This window comes from Nycticebus coucang, chromosome 11, assembly GCF_027406575.1.
Source record: "Nycticebus coucang isolate mNycCou1 chromosome 11, mNycCou1.pri, whole genome shotgun sequence".
Lineage (NCBI taxonomy): Eukaryota > Metazoa > Chordata > Mammalia > Primates > Lorisidae > Nycticebus > Nycticebus coucang.
This window is the reverse complement of record NC_069790.1, coordinates 73055752-73078836: the sequence shown is the minus strand read 5'-3', so window position 1 is coordinate 73078836 and position 23085 is coordinate 73055752. Positions and strand designations below refer to the sequence as shown.

Genomic DNA, 23085 nt, shown 5'->3' with positions numbered 1-23085 from the left:
GCTTAATAGTATTCTATGGTATACATATACCACATCTTGTTAATCCATTCCTTGGTTTGTGGGCATTAAATAAACAAATGGGACTTAGCTAAATGGAAAAACTTCTGTACAGCTGGGGAGACAACCACCAAATAGACAACCTACACAATGGGAAAGAATATTTGCATATTTTAAATTGGACAAAAGTTTTATAACTAGGATCTACAGAGAACTCAAATTAATCAACATGAAAAAAACCAACAATCCCTTATATCAATGGGTAAAATAGATGAACAGAACCTTCTCTAAAGAAGACAGACGAATGGCTAACAAACATACGAAAAAATGCTCACCATCCCTAATTATTAGAGAAATGCAAATCAAAACCACCCTGAGATATCAGCTAACCCCAGTAAGAATGGCCCACATCACAAAGTCTCAAAACTGCACATGCTGGCATGGATGTGGAGAGAATAGAACACTTTTACACTGCTGGTGGGACTGCAAACTAATACAACCTTTTTTGGAAGGATGTATGGAGAACCCTCAAAGAACTCAAGCTAAACCTCCCATTTGATCCTGCAATTCCATTACTGGGCATCTACCCAGAAGGAAAAAAAAATCCTTTTACCATAAGGACACTTGCACTAGACTGTTTATTGGAGCTCAGTTTATAATCTCCAAGTTGTGGCAACAGCCTATAATGGAGATCTTTCAAAATATCCCCTTATACATGGGTCACAATGAAAGTTTTGAAATAGACTGCTAGGTTTCATTATTTCACTTCCAAGACACACAGTTAAAAGTGTCCTTTCTGATTCGCCCATCAAGTTTCAATTTGCTCGGCTTATTGGTGTCCGTGGGAAGAATTCATTTGCTTCCATCCATGTTGATTTTATGTTTCTTGATTTTTGTGTATCTCAAGACTTTCATAATGACCCATGTATATTTTTTCTGAGATATTTAGGAACTTCCCCCCTCTCCACCCATTTAGCTTTTCTGCCATTAAGACCAAGATCTTATTTGTTGGGGAAGAATATAGCAGATATACTATATTTATATATGTAGAAAAAGAAACATCCTTTGAGTGAACAAGAAAGAGATAATATGTAAGTTCCTACAGTGGGACAGTTGAACCTAAAAACTGGAAGCAGAGTCCTACTGAGATTTACTGGGGCTGAAATATAGTAAGAGCCATCTTTGAAATAGGAAATTCTATCATCTTCAGGAACATAATAGCTATTAAAATTCAAACAATTCATATGCAAATTCACATATACTTTGACTCAATTATCCTACTTTGAGAATATCTAAAGTATTATTGTACAAGGAAATCTATATAATAATTATTATTATTACAGTTTTGTTTGTAATTGTGTGTATCATTACTAATGGATAACTATATAGTTTTAAAAAAGAACTGGATCTTAAAAGGTAACTAGAGTTATTATTTAAAGAGTAATCCAAATTGCAGAGTTATATATACTAATAACCCTATTTTTTAAATATGTGAACACCAAGGTTTTTTACATATATGCATATAATTTTGTATATACCTACATGCATATGAAAACAGCTTGCAAGGATGAACAACAGAGTGTCATTTAATTACCTCTGAACAGCAAGTTTGGATGAAGATGGGGGAATTTTTCTTTATATATTTTTTCATTATATATTTTCTTTATATATTTTTATTTAGGGAGTATTTATTATTTTTATAACTTCAGAAATTAATAAAAATGATTAAAACGAGTAAATTAAAATATCATTTTTGTCTCAACACCAATTGCTTGAGTTGATTTCCCCTCCCCCCATCTGCATTAGTTTAGGAGAATGACATCAAAATATCTATTCAGAATTAGGAAACACAAGAACATTTTATAAGTTATCACTCTTTTGCCCTTCAAAAGAATAAACTATGAAAATAACATGGCCCTTAGGGATGTAGTCTCGTAGCTGATTTCTCATGCAGATCTGACCTTTGTAAATTATGCAGAGAAGAGCAGCAAGAAGAGGTACCACTACTTTAGATTTTCTTTGCTGTAGATTATAACATGGAAATGGACCACACCGTGTCTGTACATGGAACATACCAAATGTTACATTGAAAAGTTAAACACAAGGTTATGTGCTCAACACATTCCTTTATTTGGTATTCATTTATTCAACATTTATTAAGCACTCAATTGGTGCCAGGAACTGAGGACAGAAGAGTGAACAAGAGAGACATTGATCCTTGTTCTCATGGAACTCAAAATGTTAAGATACATAGTCTTCACACAAATAATTTTAAGCGTGGTGAGTGCAACAAAAGAAAAGATGGGATCTCATGCATGTGCACTCATCTAATCTCATATGAAGAATCAAGGCAAACCTCTTTTTCAATATGTATGCTATACAAGCAAAAAATCAGAGGGAGGTAAGGAGGAAAGAAATAAACAAGGGCTAGATTAGGCAAGGTTTTATAAGGCATGCTCAGGATTTGGGAGGGTACCCTGAGAGCAATGAATAGCACTGATAAGTCTTATTCAAGGGGATGACAAAATGAGGTTTCCATTTTTCACAAAGATCCCCTTGACTATTCTGGGGATTTGAGAGTGGCAGGAGTAGATGATTATAGATCCGTGGGAAGCCACTTCTGGGCTCCAGACAAGAGATGGTAATGGCACAGGGTAGAAATAAGATCGAAAAGGATTTAAAGGGTGAATTTCATATGCTTTTCATAAAAACTAGACACATAAGGAAAAAGGAAAAGTCATGGTAAAGCAGACATGGTAGGTGGCAAAGCTCTTCACTGAGACTGGAAACATGGGAGGAGGAAGGGGAATCTGTGGGGCAGGGGTGCTGTGGGCCCGTCTTGGGCACACTGGGTTAGCGGTCTAGGCCAAACTCACAATGGAGATGTCAACTCAGAGAGTTACTGGGAGAGAATCAACTTGCAGTGACAACAGCATATGGCTCCTCTGTATCAAAATTTTAGCCATAAGTTAAAAGAAATTGCCGAGAGGGAGCATGTGAGAAATGGAAACAAGAATCCCTAGAGCAGCTGTCTGAGGAGTTCCAACATTGAACAGTCACTGAGAGCAGGAGCTGGTGAAAGGAGATGGGGAAAGAGCAGCCATGGAAGCAACAGGAAAATCAAGAGACCTTCAAGTCACAAAAGCCAAGCACAGGGCCAAAAGGAGGAGACATTCCAGGGGTCCTCAAACTTTTTAAACAGGGGGCCAGTTCACTGTCCCTCAGACTGTTGGAGGGCCGGACTATAGCTTAAAAAAAAAAAACAACAACAACTATGAACAAATTTCTATGCACACTGCACATATCTTATTTTGAAGTTAAAAAACAAAACGGGAACAAATACAATCACACCTCCTCATGTGGCCTGCGGGCCGTAGTTTGAGGACCCTGCCTGTGGTCAAAGCGTCTGAAAAATCCAGTATGATAAAGACATAAAATGTATTAAAGTTGATGACATGGAGGTCACTGGTGACATCAGCTCCCAGTTATGGTAATATTTATGGTGGAGTCATGGGTGGCAAAGGCAGATAGGAATAGGTAAAGAATGAATGAAAAGAAAACAGTGAATATCCTGATGGAGAATTCATTCAAGAAGCTTAGCTATGGACAAATAATTTTTTTTACCCCCAATAGATAATACAATTACATTTTCAAGAAATACAAGAGATCTGGAAAAAAAATAAGGCCTAGAGTCTTTGGAGAAGTCTACGATCATATATATTGATGTATCAGAGATTCCTAAGGAAAATTCTCCCCATTTATCTAATTCATTTATGCATTTATTTCTTTATTCTTAGTTGATAAATGATTACATTAGAAGACATGAATTTAAGACCTATAAAGTGCAAGATACTTGACAAGAGATTATTGGGGAAGAGAAAAAAAGACCTTCGATCAGGCAATTGTGAATTGGGTTGAGTGGGAAGCAATAACCAGCACCTAATCCCTCCATTTGAACAAAGAAAGACAAAAAGTGAGTATGGCAAATAAAGAGCCATACGTTCTCACATTTACAATTTATAAAGACTAATCCGCGATGTTGTTTTTAGTGGGAGTCATGGACTGCTAGTGAAAGCTGGAATCAGGCCAGCTCATCTGCTGGCAGCACTGACCAGGGCAGGCCTTCCATGGAGGGCTGGAACCTGTTCCCAGAAGCGAAGGGTGGAACTGAGCCACACAGGCCCAGATCAGTCTTCCAAGTTGAGTTACTCAGGTAAGTCAGTGCACTTCTTCTGGGCAGTGAGTCAAGGGCCAGTGGGGTACAAATTTATTCCTAGATGTATTCTTATATGTCAGAAGCGGGAGAAGTGCCTCCTTCAACCCTGAGTAACTATATAGAGTGCTGCAATAATGATTTTTTTTCTTTTTCTTTTTTTTTTTTTTGCAGTTTTTGGCCAGGGCTGGATTTGAACCCACCACCTCTGGCATATGGGGCTGGTGCCCCACCCCTTTGAGCCACAGGCACCACCCAATAATGATTTGTTAAATGATACTCAATGACACAAAGGAGTTGTATAAAATTTTCTAGGGAGCCAGGCATGGTGGCATGTGCCTGTAGTCCCAGCTACTCCGGAGGCTGAGGTGGGGAATCATTTGAGGGTGGGAGTTTGAGAACAGCCTGAGCAACATAGCAAGACCCTATCTCCACAAAAAGTTTAAAATACTGTTTGGGTACAGTGGCACATGCCAATAGTCTCGGCTACGCAGGAGGCTGAAGCAGACTGCTTGAGCCCAGGAGTTTGAGGCTGCAATGAGCTATGATTGGGCCACTAAGTGGTACATCATGCTGGGCCACAGAACAAGACCTTATCATAAAGTAAAACAAAACAGATTTCTAGGGAGACAGTGTAGCAACTAGAAACAACAGCCCCCAAGGCACAAGGTGTGTGAGGAACTCTTACTATTTAACAGTGAGAGAAGGAATTGGTCTTATATTCCTATATTACTAGGGAATGGCATTAATTAATTATTTTGATAAACATTTATTGAGAGACTATTAAATGCCAGACATTAAGCTAGGCCATTTAGGAGGATGTGGTCCAAACAGGATGTGAGAGTTTACTATGGCTGTCGTAACAAAATACCACAGACTGAGTGGCCTAAATTACAGATCCTTATTGTCTTACAGTTCTGGAGGCCAAAGTCCTGTATCAAGATGTTGGCAGGGCCAACTTCCTCTGGAGGCACTAATAAGCGTCTGTTTCAGGCCTCTCTCCCAGCTGCTGGTTGTTGTGTGGGCTTGTGGCAGCACACAACTTCACATGGTGCCCTCCGTGTGTGTATGTGTGTGTGCACGCATATGTGTGTGTGCACGCATATGTGTGCACGTTGTGTGTGTTCCAATTTTCATCCAACAGTGATATTGAATCAAGGGTCTACCCTACTCCACTGTGACCTCATGCTAACTAATGACATCTGCAATAACCCTATTTCCAAATAAAGTCACATATCCTGAGTAACTGAAGGTTTAGAGTTCAACATACAAACCAGGGGTGGGGGGTGGGGGGGCACAATTCAACTCATACAGTGGTAATCTTAGGTGAGTTCATCTTACAGCTAACTGAACCGATATTTGCCAGTGCTAGGACTCCAATTTACTGTTTTATGCTACATCATATTTGTTTCCCTGCATTTTGGAGGATGTGATTGTGCCTTTCTTTAGTATGCGGCTTAAATCTTTTTAAGCCATCAGATATATTGCGACACTGTATCAGTAATTATGAAATTACCCATAAAGAACAAAACAGACTTTTCATACTTAAGGGAGGGAAGAACCATGTCTGACGTGCCCACCATGGGCGCCTCTGTCCGCCATTCCTCTTGCTGCCCCCAGCCCTACGGAGCTGGATTGGAAATACATGTGTGCAAGCATGCCTTACACACATCACACATATGTCAGATCTGTGGTCTGAGAACCTCTGGACTATTTACATTTCAATTAAGGAGAAGGAGACAAATAACCTATGTACGTTTTACTTTTGTGAAAGCATGAAGCTATTTCTTGATTAGGAGGTGGCAAGTAATATTGTCCTTTTTGACTTCTGTGATGCATTTCTCAGTATGATTTTATTGTTAAATCTAAAAATAAACTCAAACATTTTTGTAAAATGTAATTTTTAATGAGATGTTTGCTGCTGAAGTAAACAGACTTTATCAAACACCGGCATGTTTTGAGCATTTGATACTGCATTGCTATATCACTTGGATGTCTTACAAAACCAGACTAAGGATTGCCTTTTATTCTTTTTTTCTCACAAACAAAGGAAACACAAAATATTTCAATAAAGAAGGAACATCCATTCTTAAAGAATGGTAATAATTAAAAAAATTGCCCTGGGCCCAGGACTATTAAAATTTTGGAAATTCTATAGAAACATTGAGGCACAAAACACACATTTATAATATATAGTTTTATAAACAGTGACCTATAAAAAACATATTTTAAATATACTTTTACTATTGTGAAAAAGTAAAGAACGTAATTCTTTTCATCTTGTCTACCTTAGGGTTTTATTGAATTTAGTGTATGATTTTCTTCTTACTATAAGACATTCAGAAGAGCTTGAAGATCTGTTCATAGTATAGGAACCAAAAGGGAGAGAACCAAATTGGGAGAGAGTAAATGTGTACATTTTTTGCATTCAGTTCAGAGCTCTGGCCCAGCTGAAGGTCTCGATATTATAAAAATATACATTGTAGCTGTTCCATCTGCTTTCATGTTTATTGCCCTAGTGGTATCTAAACCATTTGAGTGAGAGAGCAAGGACAAATTAGAATGCCATGGTTTTGACTGTCCCTGCCCAATTTCATTAAAGAGTAACCAGAGATACAGAAAAGGCAATAGTGAAAGGGAAGTTTACAGCAATAAATGCCTATATCAAAAATGTAGGAAGACTTCAAATTAATAACCTAACGATGCACCTCAAGGAACTAGAAAAGCAACAATAAACCAGGCTTAAAATTAGAAGAAAAGAAATAGTAAAGATCAGAGCAGAAATAAATGAAGAAAAGACAAAAAGTATAGAAGATAAATCATGTGAAAAGTTGGTTTTTAAAAAATTTAAACAAGATCAATAAATCAAGATATAAAGATAAAACCATTTTAAGTAAGAATACCTATTTTACATCATACCCATATTCCTGTTGGACACTGACTACGTGTAGAGTGAATATGTAGCTTTCTGCAACTGCCACCTTTGAAATGAAGAAAAATAATGAAGGATTTGTAAGGTAGATAGAAAATTTTTTATTTATTTCTTCTGTCATACAATTTCAACTTCCAAAATTTATTTTATCCTGTCAGAGAGCACCATGATTTATATTTCTAATGGCTATGTGACAAATTTTAATAAATGCAATAATTTTGTCTCCTTGTCTTCATAGGATTTCTTTGGAAGTAAGGATGGCAGGAATACATTTAAACTGAGAGAAAGAAGAATTGAGAATAGGAAAGAGAATAGAAATAATTTGAGATTTTAAGAAAGTTTTTGCTTTTCTTTTAGCAATTCTCCAGATAGCATCACTTCTCCACAAAAAGCTGAGGCTGGTGTCAGACCACCTGGGTTTGAACCTACCTTTTAAAGTGGGATGTTGAATGAGTTGTCAAACACTCTGTGCATGCTTTAATGTTTTCAACTGCTCAGTGGGGGCAATAACATTACTTAGCTCTAAGGATCAGATAAGGCATGTATGTAAAGAGCTCAGAACAGTGAACCACTGAAATATATATAGTAGGTGTACAGTGAAAGGTATGTATTGTTACTGTTGAGTTCTACTATTTAGAACACCAAATAATAAGTCATTCGAGTACTCCAAATTGTTTCTGCCTGCAAAAACAAGCACTGGGTCAATCTTCTGTGAGTTGTAGGATATTAGGTATTTTCAAAATAATGATATGAGCGCTAAAAAAGGATACATATAAGGTAATATTTCTTCTTTAAAAGACATTTGCATAAATTAAGCTGTTCTTCCTGGGATAAAGCATATAATAGGGTTAAGAGATTTAAAGGAAGAAAAATAATCCACAGACACCACAAACTCTTTTCCAAGTTCTCTATTGTTCCTCTAGAGTTCTGCATTTGCTTTTGCTAGGCACCAGGGGCTGCTACTGAGCTATGAACTTGGCATCACTCTGGTACCTTTGAGAACACTGTTTTAAGCAGAATCAGAGGTACAGCCCCCCAGTCTCCTATGAGCCCAGGGCTTACTCTCCTCCTAAACCCATGGGGCAGTCAGCTCCTCACTCTGGTTTCTACTCATTTGCGGTTGTAGCCACAGTGGTAGATGTGGTGGGGCTTAAAGATTTCTCCAGGCTTTCTTGAAAACCGAACAAGCCCGTTAAAAAGGTTTTATGTGGTGGAAGGACTGTCGACGTCACTGCTGGAAGCTGAAGTTCTTAGAATTTGAATCACAGGCTCTTATAAATGAATTAATACTTCAGGGCTGATACTTAAATAAGAGAAAACCATCCTTCTTGATTTGTATAAATAAGAAATTATGAGGGTGGTGCCTGCGGCTCCAAAGGAGTAGGGCACCAGCCCCATATGCCGGAGGTGGTGGGTTCAAACCCAGCCCCGGCCAAAATTGCAAAAAAAAAAAGAAAGAAAAGAAATTATGATTACTGAGTATTTATCTAATTTCTAATTTCATTGTTTGTAAACTAACATAACTGATTTTTTGATCATGGCCATACTACAGATTATATTCTGCAGTGGGAAGTGTAGGACCTTCTGTCTTCAGAAGGAAGTAGGCAGGTATTGGCCACCTGCATTCTACAGCACCAGTTGACCAAAATAAGTCAGTATGGCAGATTATTCATATCTCTTTTCCTAAACCTTCTAAAATGAGAAGAGGAATTACAATACAGGTGCTAAAATGTTTGCACATTGTATAACTATCGAATAAAAAATAATTACCTTTTTTTTTTTTTTTTTTGATGTAGTAAGACAGGCATATGGTACAACATCCAAAAGTGCAAAGAGGAAAAACTGCAAACAGGTGTCCCTCCAGCTGCTGCCCCCAGGGTCACAGCAGGCCAGTGAGGAATGGTGATTTCTATGCAAACTGATTACTGAATTTTAGTCAGGGGTTTCTGACTCTCTACTGTTCCTGAAATAGTTCAAAGTCCTAAGAAGACATCATTATAAATTCTTATTATACTTTAGTATATGAGCATAAGAAGGGCAGTCCTTGACTGCTGTAGAAAAAAATACATATAAAATATTTTTTTAAATATTAACAAATATTTTTCTTTATTATTTGAGGCTAAGAAGGAATCATAGAACTAGAATAAAATATGAGAATTAGGGAAAGTCAGTGTAAATGATTAACTATGATTTTTGAGATGATAAAAAATTAAGGAAGCTGAAACCCCCAATCCTGTAAAGAAATGATTTATACATATAATACTTATAAGTAAATTGGATCTCATGGATTTGGTGGCTAGCCAGAAAACTGCAAATTACCGAGAATGCATACTCAATGACTCAAAATTATTGTTCATCTGCATTTAAAACACACAATTGGTTACAAATTGTCTGGAATGCTAAAAGAACAACATGGAAAATAATGGAAAATATAAAATTCAGGTCTGTGAGTGGAAGATGACAAGAAAAATATTTCCTGAGATATAAAAATCTAAAGTGGAAAGAATCACTAGGGAGATTAGTAGAGGGAATTATTTCTGAGTAATAGGGAAGAAGAGCTGCCTTAATTAGTATATTTTCCTGTTAACAATACCTAATTCTTAACACTTTAATAAAAGTAGATTGGAATAATGCTAACAAAACTATTTCCCATAGCTGTAAACTTGTATATATGCTAAGTGATTTTCATAATGTATGAATTTTAAAGATATTTATCACTACAAATAAGTCTCCCAAAATCCTCAACAAACCTTGGGGTGAAAGAAAATGATGCAAATGTTGAAAAATTTAAAGACTAGTAGAAGGCCAGGCTCAGTAGCTCAAGCCTATAATCCCAGCAGTCTGAGAGGCCGAGGCAGATGGATTACCTAAACTCAGAAGTTCAAGACCAGCCTGAGCAAAAGCAAGACCTCATCTCTAAAAAACAGCTGGGCATTGTGGTGGGTGTCTGTAGTCCCAGCTACCAGGGAGGCTGAGGCAAGAGAATTGCTTTGAGCCCAAGCGTTTGAGGTTGCTGTGAGCTCTGACACCAAGGCGCTCTATTGAGGACAACAAAATGAGACTTTGTTTCAAAAAAATAAATAAAAGAAAAGAAAAGAAAAGAACGACTATGGTAGAGTATGAAATAAAATATAGGACATACACATACAATATTTCTTAGAGCTTACTTTCAAAATTCTGAAAAAAATATCAGGAGACTAGTACTATATAAAACCCAACCTCACTTTCTGAAGTTTTAAGAACTTTGTAGGGGCCAAAAGACAAAATGAGGAAGACATTAGTCTTGAGCAGAGTGATTCAAGTTTTTTTTGTTTTGTTTTGTTTTGTTTTTTTACCCAAATTAGAGTCAAGGTATTTTTTGGATGAGAGCAAGAAATCACATAGGAGGAAATATGTCAGGGTGCTGTCCCCAGTGATGGAGCCACATTGAGGGAATGGGAGTTCAAGAGAGGCCTTACCCAGAGCCTTTTCTCTTTGGTGAGAAAGTACAGCCCTACCTAGACCCATCACTGACAATAAAGCAGCTGGGATTTCATGCCAAGAATTATAACCACTTCTCTGAGGACAAATATGAATAAGAAACATCGGGATAGAGGTGAAAATTAGACTTGGGCAAATAGATGATTATGATAAGAAAAAAGATTAGACTTTAAGAATGCCTGGAGAACCTAAGCAAACTTAAACATGTCAACTATTCTGCAAGCTTTCGGTAAGTGCTGTACAAACCCGAGGTGTTTCCACGGTTGTTCTCACTCTGTACTCCTCCCTCATGAATTGAAGCTCACACACACACAAATTACATAAACTCTCTCCACAGAGGTTGAGTGCAAGCTCCCCCAAACAGCGAATCGGTTGGAGAGCATGAAGAGGTTCACATGAATGTGTCACTTTCAGTTTAATTGAAAGTGAGTGTGACTTGATTTAAAATGACACCCCTGAAACTAGTCATGATTTTATTATTATTTTTTAAATGGCCTATTTAGAATTACTACTATAGTTCATGGCCACAAACTCTAACATGATCATATGGTTACTTTGTAATCACGCCTACTCAGAACATTCTACCATTAGGGCAGTTTTAACTTTCAAAAGATTCTTTTAAGAAAAGATGGAACGCCTCTCATGTATAAATGGAATTTCTAATTTTAGAAGGTTAGTTTAGAAATTTTCCCATCCAGTGAAGACATAAAACCCAGCACTGTATTTAGGAATAAGATCATAAAATTAAGGCTCCTGAAAAAAAAAAAAGAAAAAAGGAAGATAAATATCTGAGTGGATCCACAAATCGCAGTCTCCGTGAACTCACACAAAAACAAGCAGGGCATAGGCCCTGGGGTGGTTTCAGAGTCGGGTATTATTCACAGGAAAACAGCGAAATTCACTAGGGAGGACATAATTCTTCTGACAGTGACAGGGTCTCATTCACAGACCCAGGACTGATGGTTCATGCACAGTCAGCGTGCCAAGCAGCACAGGACCTGGATGTGTGTCCCTAATGGTGAACTGAGATCATTGCTGAGGACACTTGCTGATCACATAAGGGACACTCTGTTTGCTCTCTGGGAGATGCAGTTCATTTGCACTAATTGCAGGCTTGGGGTCCTGGAGAAGGCAGCTCTGTGTACATATACTGTATTCCCTTTGTTGGTGAAGGTAGCTCTCACGGCCCTGTTTCTCCTAGCATTGTGTGCGTTTGTGTATAAACAGTGAGATTTAACTGCGTTTAAAATATATGTGCATTTCTAATTCATTGTGCTAGGCTTACTAATAGCTGATGAGGGGAAGCTATAAGATAATAGTGAATTACTTTCCGGAAAAGTAAAAAGATGATAACTCATGGAATAAAAGAAATCCAAGAAAGCTAACCCAATGATTCTGGTTTAGGGACTTTGCTTTCCTGAAGAAGAGTCCAATCTTTTTTTTTTTTTTTTTTTGTAGAGACAGAGTCTCACTGTACCGCCCTCGGGTAGAGTGCCGTGGCGTCACACGGCTCACAGCAACCTCTAACTCCTGGGCTTCCGCGATTCTCTTGCCTCAGCCTCCCTAGTAGCTGGGACTACAGGCGCCTGCCACAACGTCCGGCTATTTTTTTTTTTTTTTTTTTTGTTGTTGCAGTTTGACCGGGGCTGGGTTTGAACCCGCCACCCTCGGCATGTGGGGCCGGCGCCCTACTCGCTGAGCCACAGGCGCCGCCCGAAGAGTCCAATCTTTAAATAAATCTATGTACTTACCTATTTATTATTAATCACCTACTTATTTTTGGTATTTTCAAAGTTAGGGAGATTGGCTGCTTCTCATCTCTAAGAATATATATTTTAAAATACACACGTGTGTATTTCTCTTAGTTACACAACTTTCAAAGGAATGTAGAATCAGGAATCTTGTATCTTTCTAACTTAGGAAATGCTGCAAACTGAAGATACTGAATAGTGTAAAATGAGAATGAAAGAAATCTAATCATGTCCACACGGCTAAACTTTGACATCTAAGAGGTTAGTCAGAATTGACTGACAAATAAAGATTTACTAAGTACTTGAAATATTTAAAGATATGTGCTAATCACTGAAAAGGTAAACAGAAAAGTAAAAGCAGCTCTTATCCTAATTAACACTTACAAATACACATGGGAATGCCAGCCGTACACTTTATGAAAAGTTACCTAGTGTCAGGCTAACTAATCTTTCCATAGAAATCGAAGTGTAAATTGCATTACAGTAATTCAGAGTTAGTTTTAACTTTTCTTGTGAAAGTCAACAAGTCAATAAGTAATTCTCAGGGAATATAAAAATGTTTAATGAATTGTAATTAAGAGAAGAGATGATTTAAATGTGGCAATGGCCAGATTGGACAGGTGAAATGCTCTACATTTATGTAGGGGATTAAAGCTAACAGAGATGACCTAGTCAAAGGTAGGCGCACCTGGGTGGTTTGCCTGGGGAATTTGAATCAATGGAAAAGAAAGCCCATTCGAGTTTCGAGGATAGTTGCATGACCCAGTTTTGGTTCAAGTAGGGATAAAAACTAAATTGCTGGGAGACATGCAGATCATTAGGGAACTGTGCTCCACAAATAAGGTGATACTCCAGGATAGGACAGTGATATCTTGAAGGAAAGACCCACATCTTTTGTGCCTAATTATAAATGCCAAGCGGGGAAGAGGAATATGATAGATAATTCTGAGGTCTTTGAGTGAATAGAAGAATTAGAGAAAGCAGGTAAAGGGCTTTGTGAGTTGGTTTGCTCATTTGTTTTGCGGGAGAAGAGCTTAAGTGAGGTGTGTTACAACGAAATTGCAAAAGAAATGCTTAGGTGGAGCTGTGCGCTGGGCAATAGTCAGAAATAGGGGCCTGAAACAGAAAAGCATTGAAGGCTGCAGATAAATTTGCAGTTTTTGAAGCTACAGCTGTATGTCAATTTTAACAAGATAAACTGAAAGATAAAAGATGTCTAAATATAGGTGAGGTGATGTCAGGGAAGGCTTCCTGGGGATATGAATTTTAAACATCAGTTCAAAGACAAAATCTATAAGATGATATAAGGATAAATTACCCTTGCTAGTACTAGGTCTGACACCACTGCTACAAACAGAGAAGGACAAATATAATGGAATACAGTGTAGGGCGATTGCGATTTACCTTATGGAAGTCACAGTCACTCTGTCCCCAGCATGGTTAACAGCTCAGGGAAATGTGTTGAAGAGAGATTGAATTCAGATATCACTGGGTCTGAATCTCTACTCTGCTACTATATGAATTTTTACCTTAGCTAAGCATCTTAAGCTAAGTTTCAGAATCTCATTCATGAAATAAGTATATGATTATTATGGAATTAGGGAAAATGCAGTGTTAAGTGTTGCATGCCTGGTCCATGGTACACATTCATTAAAGGAGAGTTAATTATTTATTCTATTTTTATTATTCTATTTAAGTTATGTTTTCAATTTTTTATTTTTATGTTTTTATTTTTGTAATTCGCTTATTGACAAGAATAATATATTTCTAAGGATAGAATTTTATTGACTTCCAACAAAACTGATGTGTGGCAGAAACATTCATCCCTGTTTCAGACTCTAAAAATTCATGATATGGTTTTCCTAGGTACTATGAGCTAAATCCATATGTCTAATGTAATTTTAAGCAGAAAAGAGAGACCTCTACATAAAATAAAATTCACATCGTGTGAATTTTCACTGATAATGTTAGCAGAACTTCATGGAAAATGCATATATTTTAAAGACAATCAATGATTTTATGTAAATATGGTCTGAAAACAAAGAAAAATGCAGTTTTAAGTATTATCCAAAAGAGAAAAGATAAAAATAGGCAAGACATAAATTGAGGAATTCTCTAAAAACTTTATTTACATAGGGTAAATAGTTTCTCTTGGTAAAGTGCATAGTAGTTTATTTTGGCAAAGATTGATATGTGATGATACTTGTCTATATACAGAATATAATAAAAATAGGACATTTTTATATCTACAGAGGAAAATGAGTTTACTTGCACATGATTTCCAGAAATAAAAGCAAGAAGAACTTTTCAGTAAGTGGACATTTATAATGCCACTTTTAAAGATGTACAGGTGAAATAGAGGTCTTGTTTCCTAGTGATATGCTAATAGTAATAAATAATAAAATAATTAACTCTTTAAATTTTTATTTATTTATTTTTATTAAATCATAGCTGTGTACAATAATGCAATCATGAGGTATAATGTGCTGGTTCCATATACAGTCTGAAATATTTTCACCGAACTGGTTAACATAGCCTTTGGCATTTTCTTAATTATTGTGTTCAAACCCTATACTCTACACTTAGTAAACTTCACCTGCACCCTTCCAAGATGCACCCTAGGTGTGGACCCACCAATCATGCTCCCTCCACCCACCCGACCTCCCTTTTCCATCCCCTCCCTTTCCCCCTTCCACATATGCTTGTACTGAGATTGGGTTGTAGCCTTCGTTGAAAGCTATAAATTAGTTTCATATTAGGGCTGAGTACATTGGGTACTTTTTCTTCCATTCTTTGGATATCTTGCTAAGAAGAATATTTTCCAGCTCCATCCATGTAAACATGGAGATGTATAGTCTCCATCTTTCTTTACGGCTGCATAATATTCCATGGTGTACAAATACCACAATTTATTTTTTTATTTTTTATTTTTTTTGGCCAGGGCTGGGTTTGAACCTGCCACCTCTGGCATATGGGGCTGGCGCCCTACCTCTTTGAGCCACAGGCACCGCCCAAATACACCACAATTTATTAATCTATTCACAAGTCGATGGGCACTTGGGTTTTTTCCATGACTTTGCAATTATGAATTTGGCTGCAGTAAACATTCTGGTACAAATATCTTTGTTACAATGTGATTTTTGGTCTTCTGGATATATACCTAGTAGAGGAATTATAGGATCGAATGGCAGGTCTATTTTTAGATTCCTAAGTGTTCTCCAAACATCTTTCCAAAAGGACCGTATTAGTTTGCATTCCCACCAGCAGTGTAGAAGTGTTCCCTTTTCTCCACATCCGCGCCAACATCTCTGGTTTTGGGATTTTGTGATGTGGGCTAATCTTACTGGAGTTAGATGATATCTCAAAGTAGTTTTGATTTGCATTTCTCTGATGATTAAGGATGATGAGCATTTTTTCACATGTCTGTAGGCCGTGCGCCTGTCTTCTTCAGAGAAGTTTCTCTTCAAGTCCCTTGCCCAGCCTGAGAGGGGCTCACTTGTTTTTTTCTTGCTAATACGTTTGAGTTCACTGTGGATTCTGGTTATCATACCTTTATTGGAGACATAACCTGCAAATATCTTCTCCCATTCTGAGGGCTGTCTGCTTGCTCTACTTACTGTGTTCTTGGCTGTGCAGAAACTTCTTAGTTTGATCAGGTCCCAGTAGTGTATTTTTGAATCTGCTTCAATTGCCTGGGGGGTCCTCCTCATAAAATACTTTCCCAGACCGATCTCTTCAAGGGTTTTCCCTGCACTCTCTTCTAGTATTTTTATAGTTTCATGTCTTAAGTTTAAATCTTTAATCCAGTGAGAGTCTATCTTAGTTAATGGTGAAAGGTGTGGGTCCAGTTTCAGTCTTCTACAGGTTGCCAGCCAGTTCACCCAGCATCATTAGTTAAATAGGGAATCTTTTCCCCACTGAATGTTTTTAATTGGCTTGTCAAATATCAAATAACAGTAAGTAGCTGGGTTCATTTCTTGGTTCTCTATTCTGTTCCATATATTTACCTGTTTTTTTGTGCCAGTACCATGCTGTTTTGATCACTATTGATTTATAGTATAGTCTGAGGTCTGGTAGCGTGATTCCTCCTGCTTTGTTTTTATTTCTGAGTAATGTCTTGGCTATTAGAGGTTTTTCTGATTCCATATAAAACGATGTATTATTTTTTCGAGATCTTTAAAGTATGACAATGGAGTTTTAATAGGTATTATAGCATTAAAATTGTATATATGTTTCAGTAGTATAGACATTTTAACAATGTTGATTTTTCCCAGGCATGAGCATGGAATACACATTCTTCTCATCAGCTCATGGAACATACTCCAAAATTGATCATATCTTAGGTCACAAATCTAACCTCAGCAATTTTAAAAGAACAGAAATTATTCCTTGCATCTTCTCAGACCACCATGCAATAAAAGTGGAACTCAGTAATAAGAACCTGCGTACTCATACAAAAACAGGGAAACTGAATAACCTCATGCAGAACGATAGCTGGGTCATAGACAAGATTAAGAAGGAAATAAACAAATTTTTGGAACAAAACGACAATGAAGACACGAATTGTCAGAACCTCTGGGATACCACAAAGGCAGTCCTAAGAGGGAAATTTATAGCACTGCAAGCCTTCCTCAAGAGAACAGAAAGAGAGGAAGTTAACAACTTAATGGGACATCTCAAGCAATTGGAAAAGGAAGAACATTCCAATCCAAAACCCACCAGAAGAAAAGAAATAATCAAAATTAGAGCAGAATTAAATGAAATTGAAAACAAAAGAATCAAACAACAGATCAAGAAATCAAAAAGTTGGTTTTTTGAAAAGGTCAATAAAAAAAAACTTTGGCTAACCTAACCAGGAAAAAAAGAGTAAAATCTCTAATTTCATCAATCAGAAATGGTAAAGACAAAATAACAACAGACTCCTCAGAAATTCAATGAATACTACAAGAAACTTTATTCTCAGAAATACGAAAACCTAAAGGAAATCGACTATACTTGGAAGCACGCCACCTCCCAAGACTTAGCCAGAATGAGGTGGAAATGTTGAACCAGCCTATATCAAGTTTTGAAATAGCATCAACTATACAAAATCTCCCTAAAAAGAAGAGCCCAGGTCCAGATGACTTCACATCAGAATTCTACCAAACCTTTAAAGAGGAACTAGTACCTATATTACTCAAACTTTTCCAAAATACAGAAAAAGAAGGAATACTACCCAACACATTCTATGAAGCAAACATCACCTTGATCCCCAAACCAGGAAAAGACCAAACAAGAAAAGAAAATTATAGACCAAAATAATTAACTTTTTGAGGGCTTACCATCTATTAGGAACTGCCTACTTCGCCATAGTTATGTAGTTCATCTGCATATTACTAGGAAACATATTTATGCTTCTATTAGCAGCTAGGAATAGGTTCTGGACTTAGACTTCCTATATACGATTCCCAGTTACTGAGAAAATTATTTAACTTCAGTCTATTTCAGGGTTCTAATTTGCAAAATAGTACCTAGTTAATAGGATAGTTAGGATAGTTAAATGAACTACATACCTATGATGAAGTTAAGCAGTTTCTCATAGATGGTAAGCCCTCAAAAAGTTAATTACTTTATCATTTATTACTATTAGCATCAATATTATTCTGCAATAGAATAAGGTTACCTCAATAAGCTTTCTTTTTTTTTATTGCGGGGGATTCACTGAGGTGCCCAGAAGCAGGTTACATGATTGCTCTTGTTAGATAAGGGCCCTGTTATCTTTGTGTCCTGCCCCAAAAGGTGAACCCTGTCCTGTGACCACTGATGCTCCCTCCTTCCCTTTCTCAGCTTTTTCACTCTCCAAATGTGCTTCATGGAATTTGCACTCTGAATTGATGACTGATGTTAATTATTTTTATAGGGTATTAGCCAATATACAGCAATGCTAAATAAAGTGTAAGCACTATTTGTCAATATTCTTTGAAATCTCCTGTGTCTGGTGAATGTGTTTGGGAAGGAGACAAAGGCAAGACAAAGACTGTGCCAGAAAAAAAACAATGTGATGAGGTTCAAAAGGTGAAGAGTAGGGAACATACACAAGAAAAGTCAAAAGAACTCCCAAAGTCGCTACTGGAAAACATTTGGAATAAAAAAGACACTTCAAAGACTAGGGTTGTCAAAAGACATGGACTAAGGGGTCATGGGCCAATTTTCTAGTTCAGGACTCTTCTCATTGGTAATGTGAGTAGAACTTCATGGAGAACATACTTATAATCAAAAGTAGTCACTGATTTTACATAGATACGGTCTGAAAAATGAAGTTGTAAGTATAAGCTTTAGTTCGATAAAGAAAAGATGAAAAGATAGGTAACAGATGTAAATTGAGGAATCCTCTAAAACTTTTATTTACACAGAGCAAATTATTTTGGTAAAGTCTATAAGGAGCTAAAGATTGGTAGGTTTGATGCTTTTACACACATACAGAACAGAATATAGTAACCCACTTTTGAATACTGGGTGAAGAGCTGCCTGATGCAGCTATGTCTCCTATTCCTCAACAGGAAAGAGAAAAACTGTGTAAGGGTCATTTGCCCAGCCAGACATACAAAGCCACTGTTGGTAACATCTGTTGACCTCCCAGAAAACTTAGAGTTGGTGTGGATAGTTGTTTTATTACCATATGTAGGTGGAGGGGTACAGAAAAAGTCATTTGGCTATGTTTGGTCAAGAAAAATTCAACTCAGTCAGTCCATTTTTTTTCAGTACCCACGAAGACCTCCTAGCCATAGATGTTACCTAGTTTTCATGACCAAAGTATGAATAGAAGAGAATGGTGGTTTCTGGATTCAGTATGCCCTCCAGTTAAATAAGTTTCTTAGGAATATGTAGACTGAGACGGCTTCATTTTATTTACCCCACACAATTTGAAATAAAACAGAAATCGATGATCTTTGCTCAGTCAGGGACATATATTTTATGCATTTTAACCACAAGATAAAATTCGGCAGCGTTCTCTGATCTGGAATTTCTGCTGCTTTTGTGGTTACTGATTTAACTCAGCTCAGTTGTTTTGCATTTCCTATCAAAGATCAACAAGAAAACTACATACTATCAATTCAATTTAAATTTAGTTATATAATGAAAAGCAAATATTTTGATACAGATACTTCAGAATCAAAAAAAGAGGATGATATCTAATTGCTTGAAAATTGCCAGATCATTTCATAGTAGATAATAACATTATTTACTTGTAGTGATTTTAGCATTTGAATCTAAAAATCAATGATTGCTAGTGTCAGAGAATATTTTTACCCGTTGGTATTAATGGAGAAGGTTTACCTCCTTTTAGTAATCAAGAAGAAACCACCTTATCAGGTTTTATATCTCAAATTGGTACTGATTAGATTTTGGTCTCCTTGTATTTACCTTATGTTCAATGAAGAACACTTTCACAGGTATTTCGAATAAAGAAGATAAAAACTAACCTTATGAAGCTTTTCTTTGGTAAAAATAATTGAGCATGAAAATTCAAACACCCTGTCAGTACAGAAGCCGTAGAGTGAAAAATAAAAATGCATACATCAAAGTAGTAATGGGAAACATCTTGAAAAGAATATCATGCAAAGTGCATGTGCTTACTTCTTTTTTCAAGAGCTTAACCACAGTCCTTAGATTTGCAATGTCAACTGATATGATTCTATTAAAAATAAATATGTAAAATAAAATTTTGGAGTCTGGCTCCATGAAACTAGCACCATAATTTTATTATTGTTGTTGTTGCTTTGGTAGCATTTAATTATGAGTAATAGTATAAAAATCTATTTTTGATGCATAATAAAAGAGCATCAAAATACAGCCTCTGTACAAACATATCTCATTTGTGTGTAATATTCTTTATATATGTGATATGACAGATCATAAATCAAGCCTAGCCATCCTTGTTCAATGATAAGTGCCTTCACAGAGTCAGTGTATAAAGATGCTTTTTGTATGTTGCCAGATTGGATGGTAAAGAAGGGGAAACAAATACACGGGCATTCTGCACTTGTAGCCATTTGAGGACTGTATTCAGTGAGGCTGAATACTAAATCACATGCCACAACCTTTGTTTCCAGAACTGCAAGCATGGCAAGATTTCTAGAATGTTAGAGTTATTTCCTCTAATAGTAACAAAGATTTCAAAACTTTACACAATCCTATTTATGACTTGTACCACTTCTATTTAGTATATTGCCATCACCCTTAATATTGTATAAATGAAACCAAAAGTCAAGCAAGTTGAAAGAATATGTTGAAATTAGAATAAATTGTATATTATGTCCTTTCCATCAGGAAAGGAAATCCTATCCTTTCCATCTGATATTATAATCTTCTCTGAAGATAATTGTAATCATACAGATACATTGGATATATCTATATCTATCTGATATACAGAAGGTGCCAAAAATGTATACACGTTTTAAGAAAGAAAAAAAAAGTGTATTAAAATCATAATAACCAAGTCACATTTGATTTCTGCAATTATAGGAGGTGCTCAACATAAATTGTATTCATCTTTGTTATCGGTATATATTGGATATTACAATTTTAACACAGTCTTTTTCTTTCTTAAAATTGGTTTACATTTTTTTTGCAACCTCTCTCTATATACACATACACACACTGAACATCTGAAAAAGCAAACTGAACTTGTAAAAAATGTAAATGACTAACCTGGCGTTACTATGACTCCATTTCCATTGACCACAGGCCTCTCTTCCTCTTCCTCCTCAGGAGGCTCTATACTTGCTTTCTCCATGTTGCTCACTGATTTATTCCTCTTCCGTTTCCCTTCAGCACTTGGAGTGGCTCCCGGAAGTATCTGGTCTGTTACATTTAACAGTAATGGTGCTGGTTCTGCTGGAGGCTTTGGGGTACCGTAGTAATTGTCTGCAAATGACATAAAGACATTCTAAAGTTGAATCTTTCTCTTAATGTGTGCATAATTCACAAAGAATGAAAATTATACTAACAAATTTTTATTCTATCTTATATGTACATACATAAACATATAAACATATGTGTTACATCCTCTTACACATATCTTTATTTGTCCCCAAACCTTAAACATATAAACATACGTGTTGCATCCTCTTATATTTATCTTTAGCAGTCCCCAACCCTTTTGGCACCAGGGACTGGTTTCATGGAAGACAGTTTTTTTGCACAACCTGGGCTTAGGAGGATGCTATGGGGATGATTCAGGTGCATTACATCTCCACCTTGGATCATCAGGCATTAAATTCTCATAAGAAGCACACAATCCTACTGTGCAATCAACAGTAGGATTCACATTTGTATGAAAATCTAATGCTGCCAATGATGTGACAGGAGTTGGAGCATGAATGCTTACTAAGTGAACATCTTTACATGTTCAAGGCAAAGCACTTTATTGAAACTATTCTAAAATTCTCATTGATAAAGAACATAGGCAGTACCTTTAAAAATGAATCTTACGCATTTAGCAACAATTTCAAACCCCTATTGGTGTTTTCTCTTGAGTAATTTATACACTCATTTGCTAACTCATTCATTAACATCTTTATTAGTACTGACTATGGACACAGAACTCCAGAATATGTTTGAGAAAAAATGATGAGTATGATCCTTGTCTTCCAAGGTGCTCAACATTCCACCGTGGCAAGCAACATTTGACGCCAAGAGGAACAGCTATGACGGGAAATAGGATTATGCACCACACTCAGGAGACGCAGAGGAGGAAGGAAGCACACCTCACTATCCTCAGAGGTCATTGAACGTGACTGGGAAAACAATGAGCTGAGAAAAGAAACAACCCTTCACTAGAAGACATGGAATTTAGACTTGGCTTTTCTATGTAACTACAATCCACACATCTGACATCACCAAAAAGGCTCAGTTTCTTCATCTATAAATGGAGAGAAGCAAAAATTGTTAATCATTGTGTTCCAGGTTGCAAACAACCAAAACTTACTTTACATAAATGAGACATGATAAGGATGTGTTGAAAAGACAAGAGCCAGGCAGTTGAGGGAAAAGGGTGAAAAACCTTGAGAAAAATGGGCAGACACAAAGGAGTCCAGTCAAGGCCACTCATGTTTCATTATGGGCCCTCTGCGGCTTTAGAGCTACATGGGGCCTTTTGCATCTTTGAGCGCAGCTTTTTGACTGAATCTAAGTTTCACAGAATATGTCCCTTTAATAAAGAGATCTGTGAAGTCTGGATGGATTGGGTCAAGGGACTGCACTTGGGGATCTGGAGGCCACGGGTTCCCCAACCCTGCCTGAAGCATAGCTGGTTCCACTGGAAAGGTGCACAGCTAGGGATGCAAACTGTCCTAGAGAGGGAGCCTCATCCTCTCCCCAGGGCTCTGTCTCGCTGGCTTCCGGGATACTCCCAGGCAGGCTCCGCTCATTGGCTGAGCTCAGTCACGTGGGAGCTCCTGAGCTGCCATGACAGCGGAAGGGACAATGCTGGCTCTGGATTTCAGCAGAGGGAGGCAGAGCCCTGCTATCTACTCCGCTTATCTAAGGCCTCTCCCTGGGTAAAAAGGACCCAGGGATGCTGGCAGGCAGAAATAGCAATAGCCACTCAACTCGCCTTCCTCGCTGGGTTGTTGTGAAGATGAAGTAAGAATGTCTGAGGAAGAGCTTGATAAACTGTAACACTTCATTGATTTCAGGGCAGTATAAACGTCACGCCGGCATGAAGTGAG

General features: G+C 37.1%; 1 protein-coding gene across 6 annotated transcripts in view; it reads right to left on the bottom strand.

Moving 5' to 3' along the window:
• Positions 1–23085, bottom strand: part of MAGI2 (membrane associated guanylate kinase, WW and PDZ domain containing 2) — a 1522816-nt gene that overhangs the window by 529522 nt on the left and 970209 nt on the right. For all 6 annotated transcript variants that reach the window (XM_053609528.1, XM_053609530.1, XM_053609531.1 and 3 more), the window contains one exon: positions 21065–21280. In XM_053609528.1, coding sequence (XP_053465503.1) covers positions 21065–21280 — 216 coding nt within the window. The remainder of the gene's footprint in view (positions 1–21064; positions 21281–23085) is intronic.